The following is a 21,139-nucleotide window of genomic DNA, read 5'->3' on the forward strand; positions in this document are numbered from 1 at the left end:
TATTAATTTATGAGGGCTCCATTAACAAGCATTGTAATGTTCAACTTAATAAGAACTTTTAAAATAAAAAGCTCTTTCGATTTTATTTCAGTTTAAAATTTACTTCGCCAAAAAGAAAAAAGAAGAAAATTAATAAACGCATGAGCTGGAGCCATTCCTGCCAGCGGTGAAATACAGGAATGGCTCCAGTTTCCAGTCGTCCACCAGAACTGAGTCTGTACTGACTAAATGAGTTTAGTCAGCGGAACGAGTCAGCAGATGACTTAGTCCTCTCCGGAATATCGCTGAACGAGAAACGTCTCCCCTTCGTTATGTAAGTAACCATCTCTTGTTTGACACATCGGAATTTTCGGTCGCATTGATATTTCCCTGTTTCGCTTGGAGACACACGGTTAAACAATACTCACGTGCAAGGAGTTAAGATGTAACTTATTAACTTTTACAAACTTTTACTATTTTTATCATCTAATCACAGGTCGGAGCCATTCCTGTATTTAGTCGCTAGTGTATTTTGACGAGACCGCCATTGTCCAGTCGCTCATCGCTTCTAAGGGTCCCAAACACGAAGAGAATAGTCTCCGCAATTTTGAAACACTTCGAAGAGATTTTCACGGATTCTACGACATAGTGAATTAAGGTACGTTCTCAACTGAATTTCAGGTCAAAAGCAGTTTGTACAAAAACGTCAAAGATAATGACCGTCTATGTTTACACATTCGTCCTCGACAAAACCGCGTGGTTCGAAAGTTCGCGCATGCTTAAATAGCGATCTTGGCGAGTTCCTATTCTGCTGACGTAATTTCCATTTAGGTGAGAAAATAGAAAGTTCCCCCTCAGATTTCTCGTATTTCCTTTGGTGAAATTCCTTAAAATTTGGCAGAGATGTTATACCCTTTTAGCTCTCCTTGCTGTGAATTTATCAGAAAAATTTGTTAAACAAGTTTTTCGCTCAGCCAAAAAACAACAAAAATGTTAAAAGCGAATAAACTACTTTGACAACCCCTATTTTTTTCCATTTTAAAAGTTTCGTCTTGTCAGACTCTACCCGGTCGGAGAATAATAGAAAATTTTACCAAAGGAAATTGAAGAAAATTGAAATCAAGGTCAAACAGACGTCAAAAAATGGCGATAGTTGAGTAGTTTTAATTTGGGACTAACAGCCTTGACTGCAGAGGTGACTGTTGTACGGCAAATTTAGGCCCTTGTTTTATGTTTCAGTAGCTTTGATTTGAAAAATAGCAAAAACAACGAGAATATTAACTTTCCATTGATGTCACTGGCGCGCGCTTTGTGATCTTGCATAACCCTATTGAGCCACCTTAAATTCGACGCGACCTGTTTACTTGAATACTTGCCTTTCTAGCTTTCTGCACACTCGTCTTTCATTTACAAAATCTTATTCAATAAAAATTTAACTGAAAATTTCAGTTTCTTGTTAAAAAACGCTTTCATATAAACTTTTAGGAGTTTCTGGACCGACAGTTTCCTTCAGTTGGCAACCCCACATGCGACTTGTTTACTTTGTTAAGTGCAAGGTTAACAATTTAGAACTTACAAGAGCTTGTTGATATGCATGCAAGCATTCTAGGAGGCTAGTAGCTAGTTGCATGCTATAGGTGGTTTGCACGTTACGTCATTGCCGCCATGTTGGTGGACGTAAACAATAGATTTCTCATTAGCTCCTTTTGTTCGTCCACCAGCATTTGTTTCTTTCACTATTGTTACCTGTGTCTCTAGAGATTGGTTGCAAACCACCTATACATGTAGTACTCGAGAAATCTGATTTTCAATATGTCTGGGTGGTAAAAGCACAAAAAGAGCCCAGCATAACCCTCCCATGCATTCTCTGTAAGAATTGGAATTCTTTTAAAAAATCTCATCACTCAGAGTCTACAGTATTTCGTGTGCCAGGCTCACACTTTTACAAGACTTATTTTCCCATGTCCTTTCAACATTCAGTGCTGATTTGATGTTATTCAGAATGAAACCCTATGTTATTGAAGCAAAATGCATTTTGTGATGTTGAACAAATTTGGACTTGAATCGCTATTTACCAGTACATTAAATTTTCAATCACCCTATCTTCTTCTTCTATTATCAACAGAGAACCACCCATGGAATGGACTCCAGAACACGAATTTACAGTCTGCCGAGAGCTGCTACTTGTCAACCCATTCAAAGCAAAATATAAGACAAATAAGCATGCAAGGCTGTGGGATGAAGTACGGGCTTCACTGATAAAATCAGTGTCACCATCTTTTAAAAAGAGCCTCGAGAAACGTGCAGTGCAGGAATGATATAGACACCTTGCAGATAAGTTCAAGAAAAAGATGGCCATGAATGAAAGAAAAGAAAGTGGAATAAGCCCTACAATGTCAGAGCTGGATACATTAGTGGAAGAGCTTGTTGAAAGAGAGCAGTCTGAAAAAGACCAACGGGATAATGAAGGTGAATTTTCCAGTATCTTTAACATGTGAGATATTATGATTCCAGCCCTTTCCCAATCTTTCAAATTCCCCTTACCAAAAATTTTTTTTTTAGACAAACTTTATGAATTTCTGTTCCCAAAGGCAAATGATGCAACAAAGCTCCCTCTGTTACTTGTGATATCCCCATGATCAGCCTGTGGTTAACCCCATTGAGGTTGATGACAAGTGCACAACAGGATGAGAAAAATAATTATTGCCTTATGATCCTATGAAGCCTCCAAATGCTAAACATGTCAAAGGTTCATGTTTTGTGAACAGCAAAATATTAAATTGTTTTGTTTTGTTTATGCCTTGTGATTGGCTTTTCCTGGTGATTATAATTCCCGCATGGACTGAAAAAATCTGGTATAATTTTGCTAGGTTGCCCCAGTAGGCACTCACTCCTTCCAAAGCCATTGCATTGTGCAGTATTGGTAATTCATGTTTCCTTGCAAAACTTGGCAATTGCCCATCAAAAAGTTATTGCTTCCTTATAGTCTATGAATCTTTGACTCCCTGCTTTTAGTTAGGGATTGTGGAGGCTTTATAAGTCAACACTTTAAAACATCAAATATCCTTAATCTTTGTCACTGTGTATGCAGAACCAACTCTGAGCTGTTTTGAATTTGGAATATTTCTAGACAAGTCCATGAAGTACAAAAGGAGAGAGGAGGGAGAGGAAATGAGGTCAAAGACACTAGAGTGACTGGGAGAAACAGGCAAGAGAAAGAAAGACAAGGAAGGTGGAAAGGGGCAGAAAAAGTCAAGAAGGAGTGGAGGTGATACAATTCAGTATCTAAGAGGAAAAAGTGAGCAAGAAATGAAGTTAATAGAAAAATATCAAGAGCTGGAAAAGAGTAAGCAAGAGGAGGAGAAAAGGAAGAATGATGCATTTTTAAATGCCATGCTTCAGCAGCAACAACAGCAACTTATGGTTCTGCTGGCCCAGCAGAATCAACTTATGATAAAAATGTTTGAGAAAAATGGAAAGTAATCCAAGGTCTTGTTCCCACAGTTTTCCTTCACTATACATGTATCTCTAAGAATCTTTTCTTGCATCGATCATTCAGTACACTTTTTTCAATGACTGCAGAAATTCTTGCACCTTAATTGTCTAATTTTTTTTGTCAATAGGTGGACAGATACATGAATTTATAATTTAAATGCAATGTTGACACAACAGGCGAGAGCAGGCAATTTGACAAATTGTTATTGCAAACATCAGTTTTTCATGCATCTGTCCTGTTATTGACAATATAGAGCAATATTAATATTTATTGTTACATTTTATATACAAGTACAAATGCAATTCTTGCAGTGAGATGAATTTTAAATATTTATTACATGACATTTGTAACAAAATCATTCTTCAAATAAATTACTTAAAATATTAATGTGGGTTTGCAAATATTAATGTTTCATGTTGACACTGGGAGCATTCCTGTTTATGTACAAGGCCATTAAGCTGATCTTATTACTTAATCGATGTCAGTGAAATTCCAAATAAGCTCTGTTTAACATGAAGAGAACATTGGCCATAGCCAGTTGTATTTTATCCTGCATTTATTTGTGAGACATATTTCAGGGGCATTGCCCGGGGGGATCCTGGGTTATCCCCATCCTTGGAGGAAAAATATAATTATAGTAAACATCATTGGAAAAATAGGGAAAATGGTCAGGGGAAACTAAATCTATGTGCAGTTTTGGCAACCCCTTTTTCAAATCTTGACTTACCCTTGTACTTTCAGCACTCAAAATTGTAACTATTATGCCAGGTGATCACTTAATATCCTCCATACTAAAGGGAAAATGGATAGTCTAAGAGAAATAATCATAGACTGATGGTGGGTCCAGACCAAAGAATGTTGAGGTCTGATTTCCATACATGCAACTTAAGGCATTGCTAATGATAGCACAAAAAACATACATCTTCCCAATAGTACTTAGACCGATTTTAAGGTTTTTTTATAAGTCTAGAAACTTAAATGAGTTAATTACATCACCGAAAATCCATTCTACGGAGGCCCGTACTTTGCTCATTCTTGTATTATACAACTCCATTGCTGGTGTGAGTCTTCGCACTGCCCCAGGTCGAAATGAAGCCTGCAGGTGTGTGCTCACAGGATAGGCAGGGTCACCATATAAGCACATGACTTGACCAGCAGGTGAGTAGGCATGGGTCTCTAGATCATCTAGCAGGTGAGAATCCCCTAGCGTGCCAGCATCATGTGCCCTTCCCTCTGTTACCGTGGATACAATTAACAATATATTACTATTGCAAAACAAATTAACAAATAAAATAATTATAATAACATATAAACAAATAAATTCAGTATGTAATAAATAAATGCATAAATAAAGAATCAATCAGTAAGGGATCTACAAATAAATAAATCTAGAATCGCATAGCTTAAAGTAAACACGCGCTCTGATTGGTCAATACGTCAACCGGAAGAGAGGGTAATTAGCGTGGAATCGCACTAACGCATAAAGGGATATCGCTGACGTGAGTCACGAGCAAAAATTATTGTTACGAACGTAAAAACGTAAATACAACTAGTGCTACAAAAATATGAACAAATATGTACAAATTTAAAGAAAACGAATGTCTTCCAAAATTTGAATTGAAATTGAAATTTTTAGAAAATTGGAGGAAACCATTCACGCTCAAAAGTAAAAGAAAACGCATAGAAAAAAATCAAAATGCCAGAGACGAGGGAAGAAAGCCAAACGACAGTTCTCGCCAAGGAAAACCAAACAAGCTTTACGAAAGAAAACCAAAACAGGTATCAATGCCGAAAAAGGTCAAGCATCTTTTCCCGAAATCCAAACCATTGCAGCCTATACAGACGACGAACTGTCCTCTTTTAGATACAAAATGGTTTCAAAAAACACTAGACGGCAAATTCACAAATTCGAGTGGTCGAAGAACTGTCATCCAAGCGCTCAGTGATGATTTCGACCCAGTGGAGATATCAGAGCTCACTGGCCACTCCAATCTGGAATCCATATCCAGCTACAGCCATAATCCTCTGGAAAAACAGCGGCGAATGTCGAATAAGTTGGCCGGTTTCAACCCACGCCAAGCGCGACAACTACCAACGGCTATTCAAGTCATGCTTTACGGGAGATTGTTCTCAATAGCTCAGCCACGCCAAGCAACACAGCAGCTACTAGTGACCTTGACAGCAATGCCAGTCGTTCCAGTTACCTGATGGCAGGAGCAGTTGGCGGAATGTTTACTGGAGTAATTTTTAATAATTCTCCAGTAAATATTTCCATAAACTTTCAGTCCAGCATTGACACCAACGAGCGACTCCCAGCGATGAAAGAAAAACAGTTAAAATTGTCACTTTTCACTGAACTGTTTTTCGCCAGAGTTTACCGAGAAATTCCAGTCTTAATCATCATATTTTGAATACACTTTTTTTAACAACTGTAAAGCACTTACCGGTTAATTGTAGATCTTGCTTTGATACCGGAACGATTGAAATTTTCATTTCGCTTGAGGATTTGACCATTCAGTTGTTGATTGTCGGCGCCACATTTTGCCAAGTTGAGTGGTAGCAGGCAAATCTCTGTCTTAAATAACTCCGTGTTGTGTACTTTTAGTTTTTTTGCTGAAGATTGTAAAATGCGAGGCACCGCTTTCTCCACGAGTTTGAAATAAAAGTGGTTTTCATTCTAAAAATATCTTGTTCCCTCTATTCGCCAGATATTGACACCTGACTTTGAAAGGGTTTCCATTGTTTGCGCACTGGCGTGGCGCACAAAAATACAGAACATCTGGTTTCGCCCAGTGATTTGGTGGCTTTAGCTATGTGATTGAAGAAAAATTCACGAGGTACAATTAAAATTGTCGACGGTTCAAACGTGAGCGACTTACCTTGCTTTCCATTCCCTTAACGATGACAGTTCTGACAGTTGACTTTAAAATGGCTTTCTTAAGGGCGCGCTTACGGAATAAAAACAGACAATAACATTGCCGTTTTAATTTCTTGTTTTCTTATTTTTATTCAGTTATGCGATTCAAGAAAAATTCACTACCTGACTCGTGAATTCCACGTTAAATTTCACTTGAAAAATCGATATCGCACTCATCGCTTCGCGATTCGTGCGATATCGGTTTTTCGCGTGAAATTTAACGTGGAATTCACTCGTCAGGCAGTGAATTTTTCTATAGAATCTGGTAATTTTGCTTTGGTTACAAAATACTATTGAAGAATTTTTAAAGTCATTTGCCAACCTCAACAGTTAAAAAAGGACATTTTAGCAAAAACAAAATATTTCCTCAAACTACAACACCAAAAATATTCACGCCCACTTTGTTGTTTTGTCTGCTATTAGTAATATTACTAAGTTAAACATTTTCGTGGCATTGTCAGTTACAGTATCTTTTCACACACACTTTTAGTCAAATTAAAGTTATTGTCCTGCATAAAAACAATGCAATTTTCTCGAGAGAAAAAAAGTTAAGCTAACCTACTGGGCCAAACAGATTTGCAATTAATCCGGAGGGAACTGTCATGGACTGAGATTTTATAGAATGCACTCTTTTGTGTCCGTTGAAGACAACTTCTTGTAGTTCTAGAAGTCTGGATATGGGCCTTACAGTTCCGTCAATAAACCCAGAGCAATTATCGAGCGGAGCACCTTGTTCAGCGATGGCATCAGCATACGTCTCAAGAAGCGGGGGGTTCAGGATCTGGCGATTCCACTGTGTTATACGATGACCATGGTTGTTGTAAAGGTGATCGATGACACAGTTAGTAATCATGCTGAGCTCAGGAACTGGTCGACCAAATCTTGGGATGAGATCGCTGTAACGACAAGGGTATGCTGCTCGCCTAAGCAGCAGGCAAAGACCTTCCAGCTTGTCAGTAACAGTCCTCTGGGAACAAACGAATGTTTCCGGCAGTTCCAAAGCCTCAGCTAAACCCGGAATATCGTTTTTGTTGAAGCGCATTTCAGCTTTACATTCTGGCTCGGGGATTTCATCTAGTTCAAATCGCTGGTAAAAGCCATAGCTGAATTCGAGGTTTCTTGACATGTTTTCTTCAAGCAACAGAAGTAGTTCTTCGTCACTGATGACGTTCGTGTCATGGCTTAATAGAAGCATTTCCCTAGCTTCCTTAAATGATCACATTTTCGTTATTTCAAGTGCGAACGCACAACATAAAGCAATTTTTGTTTCTTTGCTTACATCAAGGGCTTGCAATTTTTATTTTCGCGCGCTTTCTACGCTCGTGTCCGTCGTGAAAAAAAAGGGGTGTGCTTACGGTGGCTCGTACCGGTTTTCATCTTGTTGATGGTTTGTAACTTTGAAAGAATACAACAGAAAGACTGACCAAGGCCAGTTGACCACTTTTACGGGGTTGAATTACATAATCATTAGTTATCCAAAAATAAGTGTCATTTCGTCACTAGCAGTTTCCATGGCAACGCTTTCATAGGCTTATTCAGACGCATTTTTTAGCTTGTGGCTTAAATAATTCGAAAAGTAACCCGGTCACCCCCTGATAATTTTCAGTGATTGCTTTTGGCACTTGAAAAGGAAAATGCACAAAGATTTTTAAAAATTCTACGGAGCGGAATTTCAGAAAATCTACAAAAAGGGCATTTTTCAACCATCACAAATTTCCTTCCGTAGAATTTTCTAGTTTTTTTTTTCTGATGATTCCTTTCGACGTTATTATCATATTGGAACAATAAAAAGAAGGGGTCACCGGACTTGTTTTCATGCAATAGCTTTCGTGAGTTTAGCAATTTCCACGCGCGTTCTCGCGCATTTAAAAATCTGGATTCTATAAGAGCGACATTTGCTCATGATCTGTTTTAGTTACCGCTGACAATTGCGTGTGCTTACGAGAGCACCTACAATCTGATGTTTACAGACGTTTATTGCTAAGAAAATCATTAAACAGCCGTCAAAGACAGCCTCCCGAGCTCATCTTAAAAATCCTGCACATGACTTCTGGCTATATCATATTATTTTCCTTCAAGTTTCAATGTCTTCTTCCACTTCAGGTAGATTATCCTTCACTTGAGTTCTTCTTCTTGCCGTTTGCCGGCTGCCGTTTCTAGTCGAGGAGGACATTTTTTCCGTTTGTAGGGAGCGCGAAAACGTGAGTCTTTGCAGCCCGTTTTTACCGACTATTTCTACATTTTGATCGCTTGCTTTTATAGCTAAGCTTCGTTTATCATCTTACTTTTATATGAACTGCTTGTAAAGCTAATCAGTAGAGTTCAAATTCAAGCGGAAAATACATCACTTCTTTGTATCCATTATTTCTAGTCGCAGTGAAAGGTGACCGAGAACATATGTTCTGTCGTGTCGTCGGGAAGCTTAAACAGACGAACATCGCAGACGGAACGGCAAACGACAAACGGCTAGCCGACCTTCACCGTTCGCCGTTTTCGCGGTGCTTAATCTAACTAATATGTTAAGTATTCTCGTAAATGACCTTTAGACCCCAAAATCACACACAGCACGCTTGGGCCGCCTGTGTTTTTTCTTGAAAGACCTGCTCTGAATTTCCAGAAGAACGTATATTTAAGACTTAGCAAAGCCTAAAAATCCTCCTGTGTTTCAAAAACCCTGTTCATGGCATTATCTTCCAAACTGGATTTTATCTGATTGGTCCAATTTTGAAGAACACATCTTCTAACCAATCAGGTTGCAGTGCTCATTGCATTCCCTGTGTTGGTCGTGTCAGTGATGCGATATCTTTTAGTGATTTTCTCGTCAAAGTGATGTCCACCTCCGCGAAATCCGAGAAAAAATTTTTTATTTATTCATTTATTTTTTTCTATGATAAAAATATCATCAGGAGCCTCTTTTGAGGTGTCGCCTGTTCATTCATAGCAGTTACTTTGTCAACACCTCTGGCAAGGCTATCAACTCAAAAGGAAATAAAAATCTTTTGAAAGGTAATAAACGAATAAATGCAACCAAAACGGTAAATACTCTAATGCACGTTCAAAGAAAGAAGAGTGCAGTGAGAGCTGACCATACGTAGATGTAAATGTTTGCATTTCATTTTGTATCTGAACCAAAGCAATCGATTCCTTTCTCGCAATATCTTTATTATACACTCATCCCATGCTCCAGAGACAAGTCTGTCACCCAATACAATTTGATGCACGTTAGAAAAAAAAAGGCCCTGGTGGGGGAGGTGGGAGGAGGTGAGAGGATTCTGGCCATATAAAATTCTCATGACTGCTTCCCTCCTTATTAGTTAGTCTGTTGGCGACGTCGAGTCCCCTCCCCGTCACCCCTGAAAACCAGCAGGAATCGACGATGTTACAAATATTATCCAAGACTTTGCAATGATTGTTCGAATCGCCACGTAATCTCATAGCTATGCCTGAATTTTAAGCTGTGGACTATCTGTCAAAATTAACTTTTAAGCTCTCGACGAGATTAATGTTTTGACACTTTTCACGTTATAGACCCACTTAGTCGTCCAGAAATTGGAAAGAATTACTAAACTTAGGAGAAAAGAGATAACAAGGAAAACATGCTTAACTCTAACTTCTCGAAAGTTCCCGCTCAGGTGTTATCTAGAACCACCTGCAAACATCCGCGAGCTAATCAATAACTCCAAAGGCGCCACTGGTTTGGTTTTTTATGTGCAGCCTTTTCCTTTGACGTTGTTTTTATCTCAAAAGTGTAAACGAAAACGAAATGCTTTTCGCTGCATGTTTAGTTTTCGAGCATAGCAATCAATCATTTTTTTTTTCAATCCACCCAATAGCAAGCGACTAACATCAATTTTCTCTCCCTCTTTAATACTAGTTCCTAGTTGCTTTTCATCCTTCTGCTTTTAATGTGACGCTATACTATACCGTTTAACTGGTAGAATCATTTAACTTTTTAATTTCCAATGAAAGACCTGGAGGTTTTATTCCCTTCACTCATATCTTAAATTTGTTGTTCAGTCCCGAGACTCTTGCCATCTATACTATGATCTCTGGTTGATCATCTTTGTCATTCTCATTACCTGCTTGCTTAAAAGTTTCTTCAACTTGTACGTGAAGGAGAGTCAAGGAGTTGACCCTTTATTGAGAAGAAAAAGTTCTTTTTGTCCCCTATTATGGCATAATTTGAGAATTCTGCCTTTGAGACAAAAGGAGGTTTCCTCCTGTTTTATTCCGAGCTGGCACCTCATTCAGTTGTCACTAGTTTTAAGAGCCTGAGTTGACGAAACATTTCGCAGTCGTGGGCAAACTTTTCAATGGATAAAAGAAACCCTTGCACGAAGCTCAGGTCTGCACCCGCTCCCATTTTTTTCAGTCTTTATTTCAAATTCACAGCGACAAAAACTTTGATATGAATAATATCATGTCTGCTATCCTTCTTTCCTTGCCATCCGTAATTACAATCTCACGGTCCATCGATAACAAAACCAGCTTCCCTGTTCAAAGTGGCCTTTTTCTCCTCAGTTGCGACAATTTGACATGTTGTGTAGCTAAATTCGGAGCCGAGCAATTATTTGGCTGACGGGTCATATCCCTCAGTTTGTGATTAATCTTCTTTGTCCCTGTTTACTTTTGTCGTAAATTTATAAACTACGGATAGTCCTTGTAAGCCACCCAGAGTGGATCAGTTATCAACATGGACCACGCTCGATGGCCGATTGTAAATTACGCGAGATGGATGATTTCTTCTTTGAGACACCTTCCACAGTATGTCCATGATAGCGTGTCGAATGTGTCTCATCTTCCAGCAGTAAATGACAGGGTTCAAGGAAGAATTTAGATATACAAGAGTCAATGAGAAAAGATAGAGTCTTTTCAAAACGGAATTCGAGCCATAGATTCGAATAACAGCAGTGCAAATGACAACAGGCAAATAACAACTTAAAAACACGAGATATACGTAGAATATACCAACTGTTGATTTAATGAGAACAGCAAAGTTTTTCATTTCATCACACCGAGCTTCGTCTCGTATTTTCATGGACTGAATATGACTCCTGTGTCGTCGAACACTTAAATATATCCTGATGTACACCATACATGTCATGATAAAACTGAAAGACGCAGAAACTGTAATAATAAGAGCTCGAGTGTTGACTAACCCCCACAATACCAATAAAGAAAGAGATGCACTAAACACCCATACGCCGGCCACCACAATAACAACACGCCTTTGAGTTACGAGCTCTTGGTATCTGAGATGAAGATGAACAGCTAAGAACCTGTCAACACTTACAGCCACAACACCAAAGAACGAGGCAACTGAAAATAAATTACTTGAAATCATCAACATTTGTTGAGTTTTACAGGCAGGATTTTCCAGTTGAAGACACTTAACCAGAAAAAAAGTGTATAATGGATGAGTAAACGCACCAACCGCAACATCAGAGCAGGCAAGACTCAGCAGCAGAGTTTTTAAAGTTTTTGCTATGGTCGAGGTTTTGTGTATGGCGTAAATTGTCACAATATTCAGCATGATGGTGGTGTAAGTTAGACAATTGTTGAAGACACAGTTGGCGATCAAAGTCGATCGAAGATCTGCAAGTTCGGCGTATATAGGGAAATATTGCGAAGACTTACTACAAAACAATTCGTTCATGTTATTCACTTACGTATAAAAGATAAGAACTCCTATTCCAGACAAAAAAAATGTGTTGCGATTCTTCAGCAGGACAATTTCTCGTTATTCAGGGTAGTGATTCTGCATAAGATCTTAGTTTTTTTTCGCAAAAGTAATAAAGCTCAAGAGGAGGTATACTCTAATATAATGATATAAGCCAATTAGCCATTTTCAAAACGAGCGGCGGTCTGGGTACGATTTGCCACCATAAAGGCTCTTGGGATCGTTTGGAGGGACAGCGTGAAGGTAAACAAACGCACAGCTGACGTGTGACAAACATGGCACACTATAACTGCTGTATTCCAGGCTGCACTAATAGTTACAGAAATGCACCTAACCTTCAGTATTATAGAATTCCAAAAGACCCTCATATACGTAGAAAGTACGTGGTTCTTATGAGGAACGAGACTCTGAAATTAGATTCTACGAGTACGCGGATTTGCTCAGTTCATTTCGATGGAGGAGAAAAACTTAGCAGAACGCACTTGCCTTCAATTTTTCCATGGACAAAACCGACAGCTCAACGTAGAGAACGCAAGAGGGCCAGTTTCGAAGATGTACAGAAAATAGAGCAAACCAAAAAAAGAAAAACAGCACTTGCTCAATTACCACAGGAAGCGAACTTTAAATTTGAAGAACAGACAGAAAATATGAATGTTAATGCTGACACCAGTACCAGTGTGGAAATGCAAACGTTACTTACTGGAGACCAACTAAACAGTTTATACAACAGAATGCAAACAAGAGAACAAGAAATTGTTAAGCTTAAGGGAGAGATTCAGCAGTTGGAGAAAGAAAACAACAACATAAAAGAGGTGAACAGCAAATTACAAAAGGAAATCGAAAGCTTGAAGCATGCTTTAGATAACAATAGATTTGACATAAGCAAATTTAAAGATAAAGATGATGATATTGCATTCTACACCGGCTTTCCCGATTACAATGCTTTTATTCTTTGTTACAAAACTGTAGAACAAGCCTCTAGCAATATTAATTATGGGCACAAAAGGACCACCACGAACGGTAATGTTGGGAGACCCAGAGTACTTACTAAATTCCAGGAGTTTACCCTTGTTATGCTGCGCTTGAGGCTGGGTTTGTTTGAGAATGATCTTGCTCATCGATTTTTGGTTTCAAGATCAACTGTCTCTAAGATTGTAAATGCCTGGATTCCATTTTTGAGGAGGGAATTTGAACCTCTTATCATCATCCCCCCAAGAGAAGTACTTCAATGTTATAGGCCTGACAGTTTTAAGAAACTGTTGCCTAACGTAACAGTCATTGTCGATTGCACGGAATTTGAAATGGAGAGGCCATCTGCTCTTGATTCACAGTCTACCTGTTTTTCATCATACAAGTCAAGAACCACCATGAAATCACTGTTGGGCATAACGCCAAGCGGTGTTTTATGTTTTGTGAGTGACTTATTTCCTGGTTCAACCTCAGATAAGGAAATAACTGTTCTTAGTGGTTTTCTAGACAGACTAAATCCTGGTGACCAGGTACTGGCTGACAAAGGGTTCAATTGTCAGGATGAATTAGCTTCTGTTGGTGCAAGCCTTGTTATACCAAAATTTTTAGAACAGAAGATACAGTTTTCCACAAATGAAACAAATCACAACAAGGTGGTTGCTAGCCTAAGAGTTCATGTGGAGCGGCTCATGGAACGTATAAAGAACTGGCACATCTTCGACCATAAGATACCAATTACTATTGCACCTATTGCATCAGACATGCTTGTAGTGGTCTGTGCTTTGTCAAATTTTCAACCCCCTCTTATAAATTAAAAATTATCATGTAATATTGTTAACTGTCATGACACATGTTGATGATGAAACACGAAAACATTCATATTGCAATAACTTTCATTAAATGGTGTAATGAAATAAATTTTGTTTGGACCAAACAATAATATTGGTATTGAAATTGGAGTCAAATGAGTGATTCAAATTCAGCTTACTTTGGGGAGCAGCTACATCACACAATGATAGTAGGTTGGGTCATTTGCATTTTAGGTTTAGCATTGCAAATGCTTTGACTACACATTTAAATCTAGGTTTGCCAAAACATGCAGCGTATAGTATAATGATATTATTCAACATTGGACATGTTAAGAAATACAACTTCAGTTATAAGTTTTCTAGTAGATGAAAAAGAATAAAACTCTTAAAACAAAAAGCTCTCAAAACATGCGCGCATCAATTTTGGGGAGCCCATATTTCACACAAGGATATGAAAGTTCTGGTACAATCCAGCAGTTAAAAAATGATTCAAGTTTTGGGAATATTCTATCCCAGTGTTCTTGTGAGAAATAAACTCTCTCACAAAAAGGTGTGGAAGAGGCTGTTCCCATAACCACAAAGTCAGTCCATTTTTGCTCTGCCACAAACATTGCCTGTTGTACTTGAAAATAATATTTGTGTCTTGAGTTCAAAATCACAGATTCCTCAAACTTCTTGCAAATTCCTTTTCGGAGCAGAGCCTCCTCCAGACTTTCTTGCTTTTCCATCTGAATATATTTCACTTCAAGAAGACCCTTACTGTCTTCTGCAGAAGGGTCACACACTAATCCGTCTGGACTTGCTCCGAGTAACCCATGATGCTTGGAAATGAAAAAGCCACATTTTTCTACGGATATATCAGTAACCCCTTCCCCCTGCTTTAATAATTTGTAAGCAGCTATGATCCTGTCCTCCATTTCAAGTCCTTCTTGCATGTATTTACTCTGAAATGGTTTTTTGTAACCAAGGACATCTTGGATGATTTTTGTTGGTGATGTTGTTTCCCTTTGCACAGCTATTCTGTAACAATTTGTAGCAGTAATCCTGGGCTGCCTGTGATGATGCCACAAATTTGAGTTTGACTGCCCTCGTGTTTGCTCTTCTACTTTCTTTATTTTTTCTTCATCAAAATTAATGTTCCTCTTCACTTTCTCAAATCTCACTCTTAGTTCATCAGCTGATATTGGATGACATTTGATGGGTGAGATGAGTGGCTCTTCCAGATTATTTACCTTTTGAGGAAGAATATGTGTCCATCCAACAGCTCTCCCAGATTTCATTTGATATTCTTTTAAAGATTTATGGAAGTTTTGTAATCTTTCACTTGGCCAGACTTTTTTTTCTGATACACAGGTACCATTCTGTGCTGGACATGAGGCTAGCTTTGGCCTTTTTGCTTTCTTTTCTTTAGCATAATCATGTTTGACAAAGCTCATCTCAGAGATAGGTGTCACTGGACCCTTGCGTTTCCCTGGCACATTCCATTTACAAGGCTTAGATGTGCAGGACTCAGCTGCATCCGAATTTTTCCTTTTCGTCTCCTTAAAGCTTTGTTCAAGGGCAAACAATGTAGATGCCACATGGTTACAACGGCCATCAATACCAGCAGGACACTTACAGTGTGCTTTTAACACACAACCTATGGATGACATTAACAGAAAACAAGAGTATACTTTATCTTTTTTCATCGATGGCAGAACTTGGCTTTTTACATAATGTTTTCCATTTTGGTGCAGATGTCCAATGTATAAAACATGCCCTGACTTGAAGAAGTTAAATCCCTTGACTAGGGGCTTTGCAGTGGAAAGTTGTTTTTTACTTTCAACTCCTTCAATCATAAACTGCCAAACGGTTCCAAAAGCTATCTTAGGCAAATCTTTAAAATCAGGTTTGTATCCTTCTTTTGGAAAGAATTGGTTGAGCTGCGGCTCTTCCTCCTCCAGCACTCCAAGTTGAGCCTTCTTGCGGAGAAGGTGTAGTCCACCGTCTGGATCACGGAGATATTTAACGTCTAGTCCATGCTTAATGTAATCTTGAACTCTGAAAAATATGAACATGATATATGACTGGAATGAAACAAAATAAAACGACACAATTTCTCCTTCGATATAATTTAAGCTCATATGTACACCACTAAATGAAAATATACACCTCGAGTGAACCTACCTTGTTATCAATGCTTTCTTATTTCCCGTAGTCTTTGCTCCCCTGCACAGCAACCACCTTTTCAATTGAACGACGCTACATTGTTCTACAGTTTCGCGAGGAATTTTTGCACCAGGTATATCTTCTTCTGTCAGAATAACCTTGAGAGCGTCTCGCACGGTTGCATTGCTCTTGTCCACCATGTTCTTGCTGTCCCTCCAAACGATCCCAAGAGCCTCTAGGGTGGCAAATCGTACCCAGACCGCCGCTCGTTTTGAAAATGGCTAATGACAACTAAAGAACTTGCGTCAGGCATATCAACAGACGGAGGCGGTCAGGACATTCAATTGTACTTTAAATGTTTAATTGCAAATAAGACAATAAACATTGAGCGGTTTTAGACAGTCGAAGTAAATGTCGTGTCCTCTGTCAAAATGAGTTTTGACATTTTACTCACAAGGCCTAATTTTTACACCAGCAAAATATGCTTAGTAAAACTTGGTTTGTCTGAATGAAAATCAAAAACAGACACCTGAGAAACTGCATGAATTTTACATAAATTTCAAGTAGTCACCAACTTGTAATTATTCAGTTCAATGTGCTAAATTTGGAGTCGACAAACATCAGTTAAGCAGCCTTTATGAAAAAAACAATTTTAAACCGTGTCTAACATAACAGTTTTTTGTGCGAATGTGGTATAACGCATGCATTCTTTTCATACTCGTTAAAATTGAGGCAAACTGGTTAACACGAGAATCAAATGAATTGTGAAATTTTCCCGTCTTGGAACAGGTCTGAACCATCTGTAGAGATTTCCGACCTAATTGTTATAACGTCGAATAAAAGTCATCAGTGTTTCAGGTTCTCTTATAAAGACTGCTGTTTGGATTAGAATTTCATCTCAGAAGCATAAAAATGTTGATAACGTTTTCAGTTCTCTTATTTGGATTCTTTTGCAATCCCCATTAAACTCAGGTTCCACCTAGACTAGAATCAACAATGAAATGAAAGGAGAGCATCAACATGAGTATCAGCCGGAAACGGTTAAACTTGCAAATGAATTAAAACGTTTAATTTAGTTTGCGTCAATAATTTTCTCTTTCTAGCCAAAATTGCACCCTCCATAATTTAACGTCTATTTAAGTAAGTAGAAATGAGTTTTCCTTGGTTACCTCCATCCGCTTCAACACGTGTAGGAATATATCGAACTGAGCTCATTTTAAAATTTCTCGCTCAGTTCGATAATTCTAAAACAAACTCTGAAAAAAAGGTTTAGTAAAGGACGGATAACAGACCATTACAGCTATTGGACTCCTGAAACTGGTCATTATCTCATCACTGCGACATTGTGAAGAGTTTTTAGAGCTGAAAAACCTGCTCTGAATTTCCAGAAGAACGTATATTAAAGACCAAGCAGAGCTTTGAGTAATCCTCCTTTGTTTTATACCCCTGTTGCATTGTCTTCCAAATTGGATTTTATCTGATTGGTCCAATTTTGAAGAACACGTCTTCTAACCAATCAGGTTGCAGTGCTCATTGCATTCCCTGTGTTGGTCTTGTGAACAATATATGTCATATCTTTTCGTGAATTTCTCTTCAAGGTGATGTCTGCCTTCACCACATCCAGCGTAATTATTCTATTTTTTTTATTTTTTATTTTCATAAACTAAAATATCATCAGGAGCCTTTTTTGAAGAGTTTCCTGTTCATTTTTGGCAGTTATTTTGTGCATACCTCTGGTAAGGCTAATAACTCAAAAGGATATCAAAACCTTTTGAAAGGTAGTAAATATATGAATAAATGTAACCGAGACGGTAAATACTCAAAGGCACTTTAAAAGAAAAAAAAGTGCAGTGAGAGTTGACCATACGTAGATGTAAATGTTTGCATTTAATTTTGTATCTGAACCAAAGCAATCGATTCCTTTCTCGCTATATCTTTACTATACACCCAATCATGCTTCTGAGACGAATTTGTCACGCAATACCATTCGATGCACGTTAGAAAAAAAGGCCCTGTAATTTATTCCCAAAAATCATCTGGGAGGGGGGGGGGAGAGGTTAGAGGATTTTGGCTATGTAATATTCTCATGACCTCCTCCTTCCTTATTAGTTAGTCTGTTGGTGACGAATGATCCACCCCCCCCCGTCATCCCTGAAAACCAGGAAGAATCGACGCTGTTACAAATATTCTGCGAGGTTTTGAAGTGATTTTTCAAATCGCCGCGTAATCTCAAAGATATTCCTGAAATTTAAGCACTTTTCATACGAGACTAATGTTCTGACACTTTCACATTATTGACCCACTTATTTGTCTACAAATTGGAAAGAATCATTCAACTCAAGCGAAAGGAGACAACAAGGAAAAACGTGCGTGATTTTTAATTTCTCAAACTTTCCGATGACGTATTATCTAGAATAGAACCACCTGAAAACACATTCGGGCTGATCGATAATTCGAAAGCCGCCACTGTTTTCCTTTTCATATGCTGCCTTCTGCTTCGACAAAGTTTTGGCCTCAAAAGTGTAAAGGCAAACGAAATGATTCTCGCGTTTGTATAGTTTTTAAGCATGTCGGTCAATCCATAATATTTTATAATCCACTCAATAGCTAATGATTAGCAGCTCCTAGTTTTTTTTTTTCACCAGATGAGATGCTCTTAAACGTTTTTCTTCTAATTACACATTAAGTGAAGTAAATGAGTCAACTTTTTATTAAGAGGAAGAAGTTCCCAGGGGCGGATCCAGGAATTTTTGAATGGGGGGGGGGTCCAAACTTTGGTTCAGAAAGGACTGTTGGACTCTTTTGAGGCAAATTACTTCTCCCCCACACCCCCCACACCCCCTCCCACCAGTCGTGGTTGCACGTTATAATTCCTTAGCCGCTTACCGTTTACTTGGATTCATTAATTAAAAAAATCAGCCAGTTAAAAAGTGATATACGATCCTGCGGATGTAAGAATTTCAGTCTCAAAGTTGTAAGCGTCAGGTCTGATAGGGGTGTCCGGACTCCCCGGACCCTCCCCCTGGATCCGCCAATGGTTTCTTTTACTACCCTATTAAGGCGTAATTTGGGAATTTGGCTTTTCAGGAGAAGGGCGTGACCAGGTGGGGTCCTGGGGTTCCCGTGACTCCCCTTGGTAGGTCTTCTTTAGCGCAAACAGCCTACAATATTCAGGTAGCGAAAACGCCATGACAACATACTGGCCGTAAAAGCCGTTGATGTGAGTCTTCATGCCGCGATAATACGGCTGAACCCGCTGATATACGCGGGAGAGCAGCGGCGTAAATGGTGAGTAGCCTCTGTGACCCCCCCCCCCCCCTTTGAAAAGTCCTGGCTACGCCCCTGCAGGGGGAAGGAAAAATGACACAGTTCCTTCTGTTTTATTTGAAGCTGGCTCGTCATTCACTTGTCAGATCAGAGCTAATGTTAAGAGGTTTAATTTTGGCAAAACAATTCGCAATCATGGGCAAAATGTACAGGGGATAAAGAACGCCCGTACGAAACTCATTTCCCCATAAAAAAGCTTTCATTTACCGGCCTTTTAGTGTTCAATCCTGATACGAATAATATCAAGTCTGCTATCCTACTTTTACTTGTACATCCATAGTAGTCATTACATTTTCTTGCGATGAAAAAAAAAACAGCTTCCCTCTTCAGAATAAATTCCTTCTTTCCAATTGTGATCATATGATATATTGTGTATTCAAAATTAGATCCACGCAATTACGTGGCTGCATAGTCATATCCCTCTGTTTGTGTACAATCTTTGCCTCAGTTTACTTTGCCGATGACAAACAAAGCATAGTTATAGTAAGCCACACAGAGGGAATCAGTTATCAACATGAACAACACTCGGTGATCGATTGTAAATTACGCGAGATGGCTGATTTCTTCTCCAAGACACGTTCGCAGTACGTCCATGATAGCGTGTCGAATGTGTCTCATCTTCCAGCAGTAAATGACAGGGTTCAAAGATGAATCAAGAAACAGAAGGGTCCTTAACTGAAAAAGAGAGTTTTTTTAAAACGACACTCGAGCCATAGATTTTTAAGACAGCGGCACAAATAAAATATGGCGAGTAACAACTTAAAAACAAGTTAAAAAGACGAGATATACGTAAAATATGCTAACTGTGGATTTAATGCGGACAGAAATTTTTTTCTCATCTCATCAGACTGAGCTACTTCTTGTACTTGCAAAGCTAGATTGAATCTGAATCTTGTGCCGCCGAACAGTTAAATATATCCTGATGTACACCACAAATATGAGGATGAAACTCAAAGATGCAGAAACTAAAATAATAAGATCTCGAATACTAACTAACCCCCACATTATCATCAAAGAACAGATGCACCATACAACCATAGAGAAATTAACATACAGGAGCGGTCAAGACTTCAATAATATTGTATTTTCATCAGTTTAAATCAAAATTTAGACAATGAAAGAGTGTTGCAGTAAAGATACGATAACTTTACTTATTTTCGCGGGAGTTGATTATTGCGATTTTCGCGATTGTCAAATATCTCGAAATACAAAGACCTTAAAATAGTTTTTTGCGGAAATCATGAACCAGGAGAAAAGTAATGGGTCCTTGTAACTGGTCACGATAAGCTGTTTATACTTATGAATTATTTTTCTGTTCCTGCTGATCAGTATCTTGACAATTTTCGCGTAATTTAGTCCCTTTTATGAAATACTTTTTAGTCAAATCGCGATATTAAATTCCCGCGAAGTATGTCCATACCATTTTCGCGACATTAAATTCTCGAAAACCCGAGTTTACCCTTGTCTAGCTGAGCGAACAGAGGTAATCAAGAAAAACTCATCCTGTACAAAAAAAGTTTTAAAATTTCTTCGTCTTTGCTCAGGTGTGCACCGTGTACAGAGACCTCTGGCCTAATTTCTCAAAAATAACTTCTGCTACCACTGTTGTCGCTTTCATAACTTGATTGCTGTTTGGCAGGTTTGGCGGACTACAACTTAGAAAGTAATTGCACACAGGTATTCAGTGACTAATATGAATCTCATTTGAACATCGATTGTAAATTATTCGAGATGGCCCATTTCTTCTCTAAGAAATGTTCCACAGGATATATCCATGATGGCTTGTCGAACGTATCTCATTTTCCAGCGGCAAA

The 21,139-nt window shown here is 38.6% G+C and overlaps 3 protein-coding genes, 1 long non-coding RNA gene and 1 pseudogene across 5 annotated transcripts; 2 read left to right on the forward strand and 3 right to left on the reverse strand.

The window, feature by feature from the left end:
* The first annotated feature begins 256 nt into the window (after positions 1-256).
* Positions 257-3,862, forward strand: LOC111345479 (uncharacterized). Of its 2 annotated transcripts, XR_016001928.1 has the most exons (4): positions 257-313; positions 476-637; positions 2,105-2,448; positions 3,110-3,862. It is a non-coding gene; the product is annotated as an uncharacterized LOC111345479 (long non-coding RNA). The 2 variants fall into 2 exon arrangements; XR_016001927.1 differs by lacking the exon at positions 257-313 and having other exon boundaries at positions 330-637.
* A 154-nt stretch (positions 3,863-4,016) lies between these two features.
* On the reverse strand, positions 4,017-7,614 carry LOC148730880 (uncharacterized; annotated as a pseudogene).
* Positions 7,615-10,608: 2,994 nt separating this feature from the next.
* LOC111345478 (adenosine receptor A3-like) lies at positions 10,609-12,225 on the reverse strand. The gene has a single exon (XM_022952761.2). It carries the CDS (start codon positions 12,046-12,048, stop codon positions 11,074-11,076), a length of 975 nt encoding a protein of 324 aa, XP_022808496.2. The 5' UTR covers positions 12,049-12,225; the 3' UTR covers positions 10,609-11,073.
* Positions 12,226-12,232: 7 nt separating this feature from the next.
* On the forward strand, positions 12,233-13,981 carry LOC148730881 (uncharacterized). The gene has a single exon (XM_088761066.1). The coding sequence runs from the start codon at positions 12,348-12,350 to the stop codon at positions 13,854-13,856; it is 1,509 nt and encodes a 502-aa protein (XP_088617192.1). The 5' UTR covers positions 12,233-12,347; the 3' UTR covers positions 13,857-13,981.
* Positions 13,982-14,145: 164 nt separating this feature from the next.
* LOC148730882 (uncharacterized) lies at positions 14,146-16,274 on the reverse strand. Its single transcript, XM_088761065.1, has 2 exons — positions 16,017-16,274; positions 14,146-15,890 (listed from the first exon to the last, which is right to left on the reverse strand). The coding sequence occupies exons 1-2, from the start codon at positions 16,196-16,198 to the stop codon at positions 14,252-14,254; spliced, it is 1,821 nt and encodes a 606-aa protein (XP_088617191.1). The 5' UTR covers positions 16,199-16,274; the 3' UTR covers positions 14,146-14,251.
* Positions 16,275-21,139: the final 4,865 nt, after the last annotated feature.

This window comes from Stylophora pistillata, chromosome 5 (assembly GCF_964205215.1).
Source record: "Stylophora pistillata chromosome 5, jaStyPist1.2, whole genome shotgun sequence".
NCBI classification, from domain to species: Eukaryota; Metazoa; Cnidaria; class Anthozoa; order Scleractinia; family Pocilloporidae; genus Stylophora; species Stylophora pistillata.

What these genes read in the sequence shown, in the direction of transcription:
- LOC111345478 (XM_022952761.2), bottom strand. Translation starts at nt 12,048, where the DNA reads ATGAACGAATTGTTTTGTAGTAAGTCTTCGCAATATTTCCCTATATAC.
- LOC148730881 (XM_088761066.1), top strand. Translation starts at nt 12,348, where the DNA reads ATGGCACACTATAACTGCTGTATTCCAGGCTGCACTAATAGTTACAGA.
- LOC148730882 (XM_088761065.1), bottom strand. Translation starts at nt 16,198, where the DNA reads ATGGTGGACAAGAGCAATGCAACCGTGCGAGACGCTCTCAAGGTTATT. An exon ending in AAGAAAGCATTGATAACAAG is followed by an intron (nt 15,891 to 16,016) that starts GTAGGTTCACTC and finishes CATATTTTTCAG; the next exon opens with AGTTCAAGATTACATTAAGC.